The 15,792-nt window shown below is 42.2% G+C and overlaps 2 protein-coding genes across 4 annotated transcripts in view; one reads left to right on the forward strand and one right to left on the reverse strand.

The window, feature by feature from the left end:
• The window catches only part of il1rapl1a (interleukin 1 receptor accessory protein-like 1a), a 173,354-nt gene extending 163,327 nt beyond the window's left edge, over window positions 1-10,027 (forward strand). Inside the window, exons 9-11 of one of the 3 annotated variants that reach the window (XM_085385190.1) lie at window positions 1,752-1,898; window positions 4,223-4,393; window positions 7,448-10,026. In XM_085385190.1, the coding sequence (XP_085241316.1) occupies window positions 1,752-1,898; window positions 4,223-4,393; window positions 7,448-8,169 (1,040 nt within the window). In that variant the 3' untranslated portion in view covers window positions 8,170-10,026. Of the gene's footprint in view, window positions 1-1,751; window positions 1,899-4,222; window positions 4,394-7,447 lie in introns of all 3 variants that reach the window. The other 2 variants (XM_085385188.1, XM_085385189.1) reach the window with 2 other exon arrangements.
• A 4,052-nt stretch (window positions 10,028-14,079) lies between these two features.
• nr0b1 (nuclear receptor subfamily 0, group B, member 1) lies at window positions 14,080-15,661 on the reverse strand. The gene is made up of 2 exons (XM_085385017.1): window positions 14,860-15,661; window positions 14,080-14,651 (listed from the first exon to the last, which is right to left on the reverse strand). The coding sequence occupies exons 1-2, from the start codon at window positions 15,497-15,499 to the stop codon at window positions 14,410-14,412; spliced, it is 882 nt and encodes a 293-aa protein (XP_085241143.1). The 5' UTR covers window positions 15,500-15,661; the 3' UTR covers window positions 14,080-14,409.
• Window positions 15,662-15,792: the final 131 nt, after the last annotated feature.

The following is a 15,792-nucleotide window of genomic DNA, read 5'->3' on the forward strand; positions in this document are numbered from 1 at the left end:
AGTTATTGAGAAATTTAAAGCAGGCTTAGGCTACAAAAAGATTTCCCAAGCCTTGAACATCCCACGGAGCACTGTTCAAGCGATCATTCAGAAATGGAAGGAGTATGGCACAACTGTAAACCAACCAAGACAAGGCCGTCCACCTAAACTCACAGGCCGAACAAGGAGAGCGCTGATCAGAAATGCAGTCAAGAGGTCCATGGTGACTCTGGACGAGCTGCAGAGATCTACAGCTCAAGTGGGGGAATCTGTCCACAGGACAACTATTAGTCGTGCACTGCACAAAGTTGGCCTTTATGGAAGAGTGGCAAGAAGAAAGCCATTGCTAACAGAAAACCATAAGAAGTCCCGTTTGCAGTTTGCCATGAGCCATTTGGGGGACACAGCAAACATGTGGAAGAAGGTGCTCTGGTCAGATGAGACCAGAATGGAACTTTTAGGAACACATGCAAAACACTATATGTGGCAGAAAACTAACACTGCACATCACTCTGAACACACCATCCCCACTGTCAAATATGGTGGTGGCAGCATCATGCTCTGGGGGTGCTTCTCTTCAGCAGGGACAGGGAAGCTGGTCAGAGTTGATGGGAAGATGGATGGAGCCAAATACAGGGCAATCTTGGAAGAAAACCTCTTGGAGTCTGCAAAAGACTTGAGACTGGGGCGGAGGTTCATCTTCCAATCTAATCCAATCGAGAATCTGTGGCAAGATCTGAAAACTGCTGTTCACAAACGCTGTCGATCTAATCTGACTGAGCTGGAGCTGTTTTGCAAAGAAGATTGGGCAAGGATTTCAGTCTCTAGATGTGCAAAGCTGGTAGAGACATACCCTAAAAGACTGGCAGCTGTAATTGCAGCAAAAGGTGGTTCTACAAAGTATTGACTCAGGGGGCTGAATAATTTCGCACACCCCACTTTGCAGTTATTTATTTGTAAAAAATGTTTGGAATCATGTATGATTTTTATTCCACTTCTCACGTGTACACCACTTTGTGTTCGTCTTTCACATGGAATTCCAATAAAATTGATTCATGTTTGTGGCTGTAATGTGACAAAATGTGGAAAAGTTCAAGGGGGCCGAATACTTTTGCAAGCCACTGTACCAAAGTATTCTAGAGTCGAATGTAAAGCAATGTGTCCGATAGCTAATGCTTGACCCAAACTGGGTTTTACATCAGAACAATGGCCCCAAGCACAGAAGCAAATCTACAACAGGATGGCTGAAAAAGAAAATAATCAAAGTGTTGGAATGGCTCAGTCAATGTCCAAACCTCAAACTGGCTGAATATGTTGTTGAGAAACCATTGGAGATCTGAACATCAACAAATGCCTGCAGACCTCAATAAACTAGAGCAATGTTGGAAAGAAGAAAGGGCCCAAATTCCTCTACAGTGATGTAAGAAATTGATGAAGTCATACAGAAAATGAGTACTTCAAGTTATTGCAGCTAAAGGTATTTCAACAAACTATTGAATTATGTGGTGTACTTACACACTCTTTCTGGGGTTTGTCTTAGTTTCTATTGAATAAAAAAATGACTCAGTGTAATATTTCATGTGGGTTTTTTTAGACCTTGTAGGGACTAGATAATTTTTTTATTTTGTCCCAATAAGTAAAACCTTAGAGGTGCGGGGATGTTTATCTATTTGCAGTGACTGTAAGTGGCCACACAAAACTGTAACTGGCGTTTTAACCATGACTGTCTCAGCAGTTTTGCTTATTTTCTTGTCTGTATGTGTTGTCTTCAGCAGAGCTCATGTACACTGTGGAGCTGGCAGGAGGGCTGGGAGCAATCCTGCTGCTACTCATCTTTCTCATCTCACTCTACAAATGCTACAAGATTGAGCTGATGCTTTTCTACAGGAGGCACTTTGGCAGTGAAGATGTAGACGGAGGTAAAGACAGAAGAATGCGTCTAAAAAAATGTCTTTTGGCCTTTTAACCATTATCTTATTCACACTTTTTTCACCAGGACTTTTTTTATCCAAAAACTCAATATCAAGCAAGCCGTGATGACTCCATATGTGCCTTTGCGGGCTTGTATTCATAGATCCAATGAATGTACTATTTTGTTTAAAAGTAACTACTCACTAGTAGTTACAGATGTTTACCCCAGTGCTATCTCAGTGACGGCATTTCCGCTGCTGTTGGTAAAGAGGTGCATGGTGCAGTGACTTTACCGGGAATTTATTCAATTTGTTGCCCATTTAAAAAGAGATCAATCTCAGTATGTCATGGAATGAAGCCCACCCTCTGCTGCCAGATAGTGATTCACAGCAACAAGGCAGGCTCGAAGCACCGTCTCTGAGCAACAAATAGGAGCGTAACAATCCTCAAATTGAAAAGCAACTTTCTGCTTTCTCTACAGAACATAGTTAACTTGTACTTCACTTAAGGATTTGTCTGTTTGTGTCCCAGTATGATTCCTCTGTGTTTTGCATTTTTGCTCTCTTTTCAAGAATTCTGGAAAGACAGAAGTCACCGGATTGTTTCTACAGTAGCATAAATTATCCATTACGCCCAAGACTGTAGACTCAAACTTCCACATGATTAAGTCATGCCGTCAGGGACCGCTGATACAAGCTGTTTTTGATTTTTCCAACTTTGCTAGGTGGTTAATTTGCGAGGTTGGTTGCTAATTTGAAAGCTTTGTTTGATGTTTGGATCCTATCGAGCACAGCCATGGCCCTTCCAGTAAGTTTCAAAGCTGCGCATGCTCCTCAAAAGAGTTTCTGAAGCAGTCCTTCCTCACTTTCTGACTGAACCACATTCCAGTTTCCACAGAGCATAATGACTAGGACTTAGCGAATATGGCACCAGCACTGTTCTTTTCCCTGTTATCTATTTTCTACCTTCTCAGTTCTTCCCACTGTCTTCTGGGAAATCATTTTGAGGTGGGAAGAGAGTATTGCTTCTGCATTGTTTTGGGTATTTTTGTATCTACCACAATTTATTTCTTGTATACACTACATGGCCAAATCAATTTGACACCACTAGAAAAGTGGTCTTCTCTTTTCCAAACAAGAATGATAAGCAAAAAATACATACAATAGACAATAAAAGAAATGGTTTTCTGAGTTTGGTGTGGAAGAATTTGACTGCGTACCGGAGACACTTATTGGGAACAGCATTTGCAAGAAAGGCCTTCTCCTTGATCATAAGTAGCTCACTTCATGAGCGATCTTGTGACTCACTGGAAGGAAATCCATGTCGGCAAATTATTAAATTTAACAGTTTTTTATAGAAAACAAAGTACCGAATAGAAAATGTAAACTGACACAGCAAAGCACAATCGTGTGTCCTGTAGAAAGTTACACTATAGTTTCATATTAGACTATAGACTGTATTACCCATGTTTACAGTTCTTTAACATACTTCAGTGCTTAACAAATTTATTAAAATACCATTAAGTGCAAGTTTTTTTCACACAGCTGCCCTAAGTTACCAGTATTGGTAATCATCAAAAAAGTTATGTTTCTATAATGTTAAATCCTCCAGCATGAACAAGCATTTTAATTAAAATTCTATTTTTCAGTTTTATAATTAATGTTACCTATGAATCTTCACATTCGCTGTTTTACAAAAAAAAATGTAAAAAATAATAAATCACATTATTATTATTTGATTAGTTAATGGCTCAGTTTCTGGAACAGAAAAGTTTCTAGCTTTCGCAAAGTTTTTGACAAATTTCTAAAATATTTGTGTTTTCCTGTTTTTATGGCAGGTGGTCTAATAATTGTGTTAAACACTGTATAAGAATTACACAAAAGATATAACTTCCGACTTTCGGCATTTTACTTTTGTGCCTTTTGTCTATAAATTTGCAGAAATTTCTGATGCATATTCTGTTTGGATGAAAATAACTGGTAACTATTTGAGGTGCCGTGCATAAGGGTTAAATGGCACTGTCATAACCATGGCATCACATGACACTGAATGTGAATGTTTATGGATAGAGCCAATAAGTGTAAGAAAAACCAACGTTATTTTATTATTTTGAAACTATAATAAGGAGTGTGTAATTCTGGTTTTAGAAGTAGCTTTAAAAGTTGTAAGTATTGTAGAAGTTGGCCAACGCAATTGCAAGAAATGTGTAAAGTCAGTTGTTTGGAATAAAATGCTCATCAGAGAATGAGCGTGCAGTGTTCAGTGAAAATGCCATGGCGTTTAGTCTGCATATTTCATGACTGACTCTCCACTCTTTCTTCCTGTTCCTCAGAAAATAAAGACTATGATGCATATTTGTCTTACACCAAAGTGGACCCTGACCAGTGGAGTCAGGAGACCCGGGAAGAGGAGCGCTTTGCCTTGGAGATCCTCCCTGATGTTCTGGAGAAACATTATGGCTACAAACTCTTCATCCCAGATCGAGACCTCATCCCATCAGGAAGTAAGACTGTGTTTGTATGTATGCATGCTTGCACACGTTTGAAATGTTTGTGCCATACTGTAAACAGTTGTATAGGTGTTTGTTTGTTTCTACTATAAATTCTATAATGGGGGAAATAATTATTTGATCCTCTACTGAATTTGTAAATTTGCTCACTTACAAAGAAATGTCCAGTCTCTAATTTTATGATAGTTTCATTTTAATGGAGAAAGACGTTAAAATATTGAGTGACAATGAGCGAAATAAGTATTTGATTCCAGACCAACACGCTAGAATTCTGGCTCCCACAGACTGGCTGTGTGCCCACATGGCACACAGATTACAATCAATCAATTACAGATACTTGTGATATCAAACGATTATGTGCATAAAGCACAGAATCAATTTCTTGGGAAGACCAAGAAATTAGGTAAGACCAAACAGCTGTTAAAGGATGCCAGGGAGCAGCCTACAGACCTGCACAAGGCCACAATGGACGACAAGACCATCAGCAAGAATCTTGGTGACAAGGTGACAGCTGCTGGCGTGATTCAGAAATGGAAGAAATACAAAACCTTGTGTCAACCTCAGTCTGTACAAGATCTTCCCTCATTGGGTGAGGATGATCATGAGAAAGGTGATAGATCAGGTCAAAAGTACACGGGAGGTGCAGTTGGGACCAAAGTCACCAAGAACATCATTGATGGCACACAACAAGAGTTCCCACTGTTTAACAAGGCACATCTACAGGCCCATCTTAAGTTTGCTAGTGAGCAACGAAATAATTCAGAGAAGGCATTCATGAAAGTGCTGTGGTCAAATGAAACCTAAATCAAGCTCTTTGGTATCAACTCAACCCGCCGTGTTTGGAGGAAGAGAAATACTGAGTATAACCAAAGGATCACCATCCTCCACTGAAGTGGAAATATTATACTTTTGGGCTGTTTCCCTGCTCAGTCAGAACACTGAAGGTGGGTCATGGATGGGTCTTCCAGCATGAGAATGACCCAAAACATGCCACCAAGGCAACAATGGATATAAAGAAGAAGCACATTAAGGTCACGAAGAGGCGTAGCCAATCTCCAGACCTATAAACAAACTGTGGAGGGAGCTGAAGTTTAGAGTTGCCAAGCAGCAGCCAAGAAATGTAAAGGATTTAAAGTCAAAGGAGCTTGCAAAGAAAAGCGTCTAGACTTCTTTGAGTTGCTTGAAGACGTTTCACCTCTCATCCGAGAAGCTTCTTCAGTTCTAAGGTCAAATGGTGGGGAGTCCCAGATATAAACCTAGTGGGAGTAACCCCCCACAGAGGGACAAAAGGACCCCTGATGATCCTCTAATCGCCTGAGCCAAGGTGTGAAACTGGGTGTGGGTCCCAATCAGCCAGAGTTTGAACTGAAGAAGCTTCTCGGATGAGAGGTGAAACGTCTTCAAGCAACTTAAAGAAGTCCAGATCCTTTTCTTTGCAAGCTCCTTTGGCTACGATGACCTGGATGACTGAGAACCTTCACAGACATAAAGGATTTAAAGTTTCTATAAAGAGGAGTGGGCCAATATCCATCCCACATCTCTCTGGTGCTTACCAATGAGGCTTTCTCTACAGAGTACCAAGTCATGTTTTGCTTGGGCATCAAATACTTCTTTCAATCTGTGACTTTTATATAATGTCTTTTTTCTGGAATTTGGTTGATGTTCTGTCTTTTCATTAAAACTAAATTACCATTATTGGAGATTGTTAATTTCTTTGGGAGCAGGGTACATGTATACATATACATATACATAGACTGTCACAGTCTGTTTTGTCTGTGTTGTTTGTTTTCACCATTGTTTTTCCACCGTCACTGTCTTGTGTTTCAATGTCCGGTGCTGTCAGGGCAGAATCAAGCAGAGGATGCTCACAAGTGATGAATAGATGAATATTTCAAAGTTAAAATAAGGGAAGAGGAGGGAAATGCAATATTCAATGCAATACTGTCAACAAGAACCCTTTTTTTCTTGTATCGTCTCAAACCTCTCTGGATTAAAGCACTAGATCATAGCATTTCTCACTAGCTCTTCCCTTACTGTGTACTACAGATATGGGAATACAGTATGCGGTGTGTACCGGGAGCCGATATATTGAACAAATTTATCATCCTCACTGGTTTTTATCCATGTATTAATAAATCCATGAAAATTCTGTCTGAACATATTCTCATGTGTGCTAACTCTGTTTAGCAGTCTGTCTTTGCCAGTGGTACACAGTGTGCTCTAGTTAGTAGCAATGCTGTGTGTTTCTACTGTAGGCTTCATGTGAGAAAGATAAAACGCAAACACGTCCTAGCTGGTCCAGACAGAATTAAACATCAGTGGGTAATGTGTGAAGGCTCTGAGCCCTGCTGACTGAGCCGCTTCTATCCTTTAATCAAAAGAAAATTGCCGCCAGCACCACTGCCAAGTAAAATCATTGCAGATGAATGTCCAATCAGAGAAACATGGTATGTGATTAATCGTATGTGAAATAAAAAGATGACTGAGAGGGGACGCAGCCACGCTTCTGACGGTGTTGAGCATGTTTCTGTGTCTGTAATGTGTTCTGCCTGTGACCTGAATGTTAAAATGTTTATGTTTAGGTCTCACCAATGAGCATTACCAGGATGACACGCGGCTCTTTAGAGGTACTCGCCTTCGGTCTTTTCCTCTTGCATCAGCTGCTTTCATGCTTAGAGTGGCACCATTGTGTGATCTGAAACATCAGGCCCGATTCAATAGCGAGCTCAGCCCTAATCCTATAGAGTGTGCAGCTTTATCAATCACTGGTTTGCAGTTAGAGCCATATGGATCTGCTCTATGTGCATAAAATGTTAATTTATATGCTGCACCTTTGTGCACACTTAAAGCTCCATATTAAACGGGTGTTAGTAGACCAGATACTGTCACTGTCTTGCGTTTTGTGTCTGATGCTGTCTGTGTGTTCATCCATCACTGTGTTGTGGCCCTGTTCTCATTAGGTGAAAACAATGCTCACTGCAATGTTTTGCCACACTTGTGTCACATAAATTTTTGCTCTTCTCTTTCCTTCCCGCTTCTTTCCCGCAGCCTACATAGAGGACGTGGCCCGCTGTGTAGACCAGAGCAAACGCCTCATCATAGTTATGACACCCAACTACGTAGTGCGGCGAGGCTGGAGCATCTTTGAGCTGGAGACGCGACTGCGCAACATGCTGGTGACGGGTGAGATCAAAGTCATCCTGATCGAATGTGCCGAGTTGCGCGGAATCATGAACTACCAGGAAGTGGAGGCGCTTAAACACACCATTAAGACCCTTACTGTCATCAAATGGCGTGGAACCAAGAGCAACAAGCTCAGCTCCAAGTTCTGGAAGCAGCTGCAGTATGAGATGCCCTTCAGACGCACGGAGCCCATGCTCACGCATGAGGCGGCACTAGACGTCAGCGAGCAGGGCCCATTCGGAGAGCTGCAGACTGTTTCTGCCATGTCCATGGCGGCGGCCACTTCCACGGCCATGGCCACTGCCCACCCAGAGCTGCGCTCCTCGTTCCACAGCACCTACCACACCACCATGAGGCAGAAACACTACTACCGCAGTTACGAGTACGACATGCCCCCAGGAGGGACCTTGCCACCTCTCTCATCCCTGGGAAACCAGCACACCTACTGCAACATCCCACTGACACTGCTGAACGGACAGAGGCCACCCGGGAAGAGCCGAGAGCACAGTCTGGAGGAGGGGCACGCCAACAACGCCATGCTCCCTCTGCTGCCCAGGGAAACCAGCATCTCCAGCGTCATCTGGTAATGGCAAGCAGACTCGGCGCCAGCTTTAGGAAGATCGCTCAACGTCAGACATGACGAGGTTACAGTCTGGCAGTTCTTAGGAACACAGTTCGAGGTTGTGATTACGGCAAAAAGCATTTGGATCCGTATGGCTCCGGCAGCTAGTCATGGAGGTAAAGCAGGTTCCTGGACGTGGTTTGTCTTGTTGTTCAGTCGGACTGCACCTCGTTTCCAGAGGATGTTTTCTATGTGGAACTACAGGGGATAATGCGAACACACTGTTTCATTAACTAGCGAGAAATGGACTCACAAGGACTCCATGGTGAAGAACCAACACACTATGGCAATTATTCACAGGAACGAATACACACACACACATACACACATACAAGAAATTGCATCCATACAAGCAAAAGGAAAACAGGGTCTGTACATATATTTCAATTTATTTGTAGCATCAGTGTTTTCCTGTTTTGTTCTTTTGTTTATTTTATTCAATCATGTTTGTTGCCTTCTCTAATGTAGGACTTTTGCTTTAACTTGTCATAAAGAGTTGTATATTTTTAATCTTTTTCTCTTTTTTTGTCTCTTTTTCTTTTTTTCTTTCTTATTTTGTAACACGCTCGATAGGAAAGCCAATATGACATGTGCGTGCGCTGTTGTTTGTTTGTTTAAAAATCTTTGTGTTGTTTAAAGAGAACTTTTTTTTTTTCGAACTTTGGGAAACGCCTGGACATTTCAGGAGCTTCAAGGAGCTAAAACTTGTTTTCGTTTACCTGTAAAAGGTGTATCTAGTTTAAAAGGAAACTCTCTCTTTTTAAAAAAAAAAATATAGAATATGCAAAAAGAAGGAGAAGCTGGCAAAAAATATATCGTCTCGTGGGACTGAAAAGGAGTGGTTGGGGAGCAGCGCTCGTCCTCTCCAAGCAGATAGACTGGCAGATCTCTCTCTAAAGCTTCATATTTTCTATTGAGACAAACAGCCTTGCTGTTTTAGAGTGATAGTGAAATGCCTCACCTTAAAAAGAAATCTGTAGATTATTTTAAAAAGAATTCTATTTTTATAACTGAAAAGAGTTTGCTTGAGATGTCATACTTATTTGCATTTCATCTTCCATAGAAAGAGGATTTGTGTATAAGTGTTATGCTGGTTTTGTGCCCTTCGGTGTGGCTCCTGGTTTGTTAAAGAGATTAAGGTGGCTTTTAAATCCCACATGACAAAAAAATGTCCTCTGCTCTTCTAGATTCAAAGGTAAAGCATTTTCAATGTTTTGGTTTAAAAAAAAATAACAGTATTATTCCCATCCTGATAATTCATTTGGTTCATATGGATAGTTCATGTTTAAGGAAAGAAAAGAATTCCTTTTGTGTTTTGAAAGACTTTTTACATATATTTGAAGGTGTGATTTTTGAGTATGCATAGCAAATAGATATGTATTCTATATATAATATAGATATTTATATAAATATATAAACACAATTTTCACTTGGAAAGAAATGTCTATCTTTATAGAAACACAATCATGATCAGTTGCCCTTACTTTCTCACTGCACATTAAAAACATTGATTTCCTTTCGATGTTTTCCTTTTGTGTCCAAGTTGAACCAGCAGCAATTCATAACACACCTGATTATGCTCTTAACCTTTTTTCTTTTTTTCTTTTTTTCATTACCACATGATTTTGTAATGGCTAGAGTCAGCTACATCCACCAGATGTGAAACAGGACATTTGAATCAGTGATCAGCCCTGGGAAATCTGGCACAGGGTAAATGAACAAGTGTTTTAGTACTGTTGAAATAAGTCTTTAAACAAACTGTGCCTTGAACATCCAGTTCATAGAAGTTATAAAGATCTTTCTATAAAGTCTATGATCCAGCTGCTCTTTCTGGTGGATAACACCGAAATGCTATCATACTAGCCTCATTGGAAGGTGATATCCATGTGTGTACAATCATTGCAACTACATTTGCCCTCTAAGAGAATAGACGGGCATGTTTCTTGACCCTATGGTATAGTTGTGTCCAGAAATATGCCAGATCTAATCATATTCCTCTGTCCTCTATTTCCTCATCCTGTCAAGAAACACGTTACGTAATTATACTGATAATTATTCTTTCTTGCAGCAAAATGTCAGTGCAGTGAAGAAAGGAGAAAGGCAGATAAGCAGACTGTTTAAAGGAGATGTTCTGGTATTAGATAGCATGAATGCAAATCATGGAATTTAACTAGAACTAAACAAAACTAAAAAATAGGTGTGCAAAAACATGTCAGCTCCTCAGTTCATGCAAAACAAAAACTTTTGCATATACTTATACACAAATACTTATCCGTACTAAAAAACAAAACAAAGAACCACTGAGACAATGAAAACACTGAAACTAATAAAAACTAAATTATTTTTTAAAAGAATAAAAATGAAACTGAAATGAGCAGCTCTTTTTCTTCTTCTTCTTTCAGCTGTGCCTCATAGGGTCGCCACATCGGATCATCTGCCTCCATGTTGCCCTCCCTAGCATTCGCCTCTGTCACACCAACCCTCCCGCATGTGCTCCTACACTACATCCATGAATCTCTCTCTGTGACCTTCTTCTTTTCACTCATTCCTGGCAGCTCCATCTTCAACATCCTTTGTCCAGTATAACCATTATCCCTCCTCTGTACATGTTCAGACCATCTCAGTTTTGCACCTTTGTCTCCAAAACACTCGACCTGAGCTTTCCCTCTGATGTACTCATTTCTAATCCTTTCCACTACTAAAGAAGCATCTGAGCATCTTCAACTCTTCAACCTCCAGCTCAGTCTCCTGTCTGTCAGCACCACCATCACCAAGCTATACGTCATAGCAGGCCTTGCTGCCATGTTGCAAACCTTCCCTTTTTAACCTTACTGCTATCGTTCTGTCACAAATCCCCCCTGGTGGCAAAGTAAAACAAAAACAAACAACTTCAATGACTTAGTTGGCCATTTGAGAGAAGTGTGACATACAAACATACAGGTAACGATGGAAATCAAACGGTGTCTAAAACAAGCACCATGAAATTCTCTGGTTTAAAGCTACCTGAATAAGTTTGCTGCATGCTCTCCCCCTTGCTCTCTCCTTATGTTCACTGCCTTTCAGATAGAGCCAGATATGCCAAGTGAAGATAAACCTTTAACAAAAAAAAGGTGCTGATATAAGAAACAGCTTGGCTTAAGGTCAAGCAGTTTCAGTTGACGCCTGACATTTGCCTGCACATTGGTGGGTGAGTGCTGACAAACAGTGCCATCTCCTGGGGATACACACTACCTACAACGGGTGTCTGAACACTGGTAAACACAGAGACAGAAAGCAGATTTACTGATGTCTGCCAACCCCAGGAGAAAACACAGAAACTGGGGCAGAGGAAGAAAAAAAAAGCAGGAAAAGACTGAGTAGAAGGCAGAATGATGAAGAAATGAAGCTAAAGACAGTGTTTATAAAATTCAGCCTGTGGACATTTTTGCTGGAGACAAGGGCGGTGGTGGTGGTGCTGGGGAGTGCTGCTTTCAGACTATGCAAACACCAAGAGAAACTGTAACACCGTACCAATTTAAAAAGAAAGAAAGACAGAAAGAAAAGGGTCTCAAATGGTGGAATCTGCTTTGGTTGTGTTCTTTTTGTAATAAGTGATGCTAACTCAGGCAAACACCCACAACATATTGTCAGCCACAAGAAAAGCAGCCTCCTGCCAAACCAGTGTGGTTTTATTAGCAGACACAGGATTAATAGAGTCTTTATTACCCAGAGCAATTACAGGCTTAATTGGAGAGAAAATAGGCCCCGATGAGAAAGAAAAAGGCAGAGGAGATAGACGGGACGGCTTCAAAGTCCACATGAGCACATGTGCAAGGCCGTGTGTGTGTGTGTGTGTGTGTGTGTGTGTGTGTGTGTGTGTGTGTGTAAATACACCTTCATGTGCATGGTTTTGTTTTGTTTTTTCTTGTTATTTTACTCTTTGCAATGCCTTATCTGTCCACCAGGAGGTATGTGAGCTATTTCATCAGTATCTCAAGTTTTCTGTGCCAGCCTTTATTATTGGCATCACCTCCTCCCTTTAGTGCTTTGCTGTTCTGCTTGCATGAAATTAATAGCAACAAATTAAGCACAGAGACACTGCTTTTTCTGCTTTAGGGCACCATTGAAAGGTCTACTGATCTCGAAAACATCTTTTCAGAGAGTTTTTGATGTGAAACCAGAGATGGAAAACAATTTGACTGAAAAGTCAATTTGATCAACTTTGATCAACAAACAGTGATTCGCTGTTTGCTTCCTTGTTCGAAAGAACAGTAAATATGTTGATTTAAACGCATGCGGTTATTATAAGATGGCGAGGATGGTGACTGGAGAGCTCCCGATACAGCATTATAGTCTAGAAGTTTCAGAAATGTGACTCATAACTTTTTGTTCTTTCCAAGAGCCGTAATTTAACAATGTTGCCTCTCGCCGAAAGCCCCCTGCTTTGTGGCTTTTTAATAAGGTAGCTCGTCCTGCACTTTCTCCTCTCTCTGCTCTCACCTCGGAGACAGCCACACACACACAGTCACCTCCCATGTTGTTGCGCCCCATTTTTTAAGGTGTACCCAGAAACAGGAGGTCCTTTCATACTTCGGTGACCGAGATGAGAAATCTTCTCCAATTTTACACCCAACAAAGAAGCTTTACGTCTGCTTTCATCTTTCTTTCCTTTCTCGTTTGGGAATCACGGTGGAAAGCAGCTAAGCACTTTTACACACGTACCTAAGTGCTTTATTTGAGTAGTTCAATTTTCTGCCAATTAATATCGTTGTGTTTTACTAATGAGTGTTCTAACCAATTCAAATTAAATAAATCTGACCACATTGTGATATATTATTGTAGGCTAATATCCCCGCAGTATGAAACGTAAAATCTGCTCCATGTCGATTGTGACACAAATGTAATCGTTTTTAATCCAATAATTATCCGATCATATGCCATTTTACTTCTGATGTGTGTATAGTGCAGGACCATTACTTGAAGTATTACTTTAATGTGTGCTACTTGTTCCTTAATTAAAGTGTGTGAGAACTTCTACCACAATTGTTTGGGTATAATATAAAATGCTAACAATCTGGCCGGGTTATTTTATTGGTGCTGCCACAAAGCGAGACCAAGTGCAGGCTCAGGCCATCTGACCTCTGAACAGTGATGAAGTATTATAGCTGCTAGATGAGATGTTCAGGGACTGAGCTTCGTAACATCGTGTGGCTATGGTGTAACAGCAGCAAGTCCTTGTGCCATTGTCTGAGATGAACATTCACTCAGTAGTGTCTCATTACAGAGGTCTGGTTTAAACCATAGGTGTATTTTATGCGGCGTCTCTAGGAGCTTTTGTTCTGTTGGTTACAGGGAGATTATTTTTTTTTCTCCAGCGAGCAAGTTGATACCTTACTGCACTGTGCCCACACTGTGATGGCCAGACTACGAGGAACAGGAACATTACCTAAGGTCCTTTTCCTCAACCACTTTTGCCCTTTTCTGTGTGCATGACAGGGGAAGTTGATCCATGTGACTTGCACAATCGCTACACGTTGTATACTGTTGCACTCTGGTGGCCTAACAGGGCATTTCACCTGAATTCAGAAGTCCTGCATCTGTGTTTATACTCCACAACTTACCTCCTTCACTGGACAGTGAATAGCTGCTACACCAAGCCCTGACCTTTTGAAGATAATCTGTAGTTGATGTGACTGAACTGTAGTTGACATCAATCAGTGTGACTCATATTTTTTCGAGGCGACGTGATCTCTTAAGTACTTTCTGCGTGTGTACTGAGACACATTATCTTCCTTCGTAAGAGTTTGTCCAGGGCTGATTTCACAGAGGAAAATGTGTCAGCAATGACGGAGCAATTATCACTCACATACATAGTTTGTTTTTAGGGGGGTTTTTTTTATTATCATTATTATTATAGAAAAATATTTTATATAAAAACAAATAAGTTATGAATTACATGAGCTGCTTTATATTTTCCTCTATTATGACATATTCCCTCAGCACATTCTCTCTTTCTTTCTCTGTGCCGCTCATTCTCACATGCACACTCACACTTGCTTGTGTTGGTCATTTCACAGTCACTGAAGATTTCCCAAATACATTTGTCTTTAATTAATTGAGTCCCACACGTCGTCCTCACCTGCCAACCAATTAAATCTTTGAGCAGTTCAGTCCATCTGACAGCTGAACCTGCTGAATTCATCTCAGTCCACTATGGACCCGTGACCTACTTCCCGTAGAACATCTCCATGAGGACCTCTTCGATGTTGACAGTCCCTATGACGGGTCTGAAGAAGAGCTGAGCGACCACTGGCGGGCTGATGGCCCTCAGCATGGACAGAGCTATGAGCAGCTTGGCGAACCGCGTCGTATCCTCGCGATGGATCAGCCTGACGTGCTCGTTTAGAGCCTGGTGCGCCTCTCGACGCAGCGACTGGATGTAGTGCAGACAGCGCAAACCCTCCAGATCTAGAGGTGGGGAAGGATGGGGGGAAGTGAAAAGTTGATAAAAATGTTACAACGCAGACAAGTAGTTAGGTAAAGTGTAAATATCAGAGCAGTCATGCTGAAATAAAACAAACTTTTACCCATCAATTAATAAATCAAACGGTTCCACTCGTGAGCGTGGCACCTGTGCTTAAAAACTGATGCTCTGCTATCAAAAGCCCTGACCCACCTGGGTTGAAGAGCACGGCTCCCTTCAGGTACGCATATTCCTTCGTGCTTATATCTACACTCCAGCACTTCTTTAGGAAGGCTTTGATCGCTTCGATGTCCACAACAGAGACGCCGGGTGCCCCCCTGTTCTGGCCGCCCACAGCCTCGCTCTGCCTGTCCGGACAGCCCGTGAGGATGCGCTGCAGCATGCTCGGCTCCACGGTCTCCGTGGTCTCAAAGTCCACCCGGTCTTGTGCGAGTCCCAGCACGAGCAGAGGCGCCCAGCCGCTCCGGATCAGCACGAGCTGGTCGTCCTCGGGCAGCTCGCGAAAACAGGGGACGTTTTTCACGAAGCGCAGCGTCTTCACCAGGACCGCGGACGCCACTTTGCAGGTCACCTGCGGGGAGCGGAGGACGCCCCGGCGCCGAGACGAGCCGCAAGAGCAAGCCTGCTGTCGGACCTCCTGCAAAGAGGCAGAAGCGGAAGAGGGGGGCTTCTGGAACAAGTGCTGCAGCGTGTGCTGTTGGGGATGCTGCTGTTGCTCCTCGGCGGTCACCAGGCGGTCATCACTCTTTAGAATGCTGTAGAGAATGCTGCTGCTGCTGCTGTTTTTTCGGCCGCTGGCACCCCGACAGCGGCAGCCCTCCAGCGTGGCCATGACCGCCGGCAGGAGCTCAGCGCGTCCCGCTGCTTCTTTGAAGCGCTTGAGGTCAGTGACAGAGGTAGCCCTGTTTTCTTAGCCCCTGATAGCCCCGAGTGAAGGGCAGAGCGTTTATATTAGCTCCCGTCTGTCCCCGCGCTTTGAGAGATTGTTCAGACCCCCTGAACACACACACACCCCTCCCTTCTCAAACACCGCCCCTCTCTCCACCCCTCTCCTATTTCCCACACTTACCTTTTCACAGCCCTCACATATTCAAGACACACCGGTGTAAATGATTTTTTATTATT

Source organism: Rhamphochromis longiceps, linkage group LG16 (assembly GCF_057381845.1).
Source record: "Rhamphochromis longiceps isolate RC_006_pf linkage group LG16, R_longiceps_female_GT1.1, whole genome shotgun sequence".
Classification (NCBI taxonomy): Eukaryota; Metazoa; Chordata; class Actinopteri; order Cichliformes; family Cichlidae; genus Rhamphochromis; species Rhamphochromis longiceps.

Excerpts from the sequence above, each read along its gene's own strand:
- nr0b1 (XM_085385017.1), bottom strand. The coding sequence starts at position 15,499 with ATGGCCACGCTGGAGGGCTGCCGCTGTCGGGGTGCCAGCGGCCGAAAA. Across the intron at positions 14,652-14,859 it reads AGCCGTGCTCTTCAACCCAG|ATCTGGAGGGTTTGCGCTGT; the intron begins GTGGGTCAGGGC and ends CCCCACCTCTAG.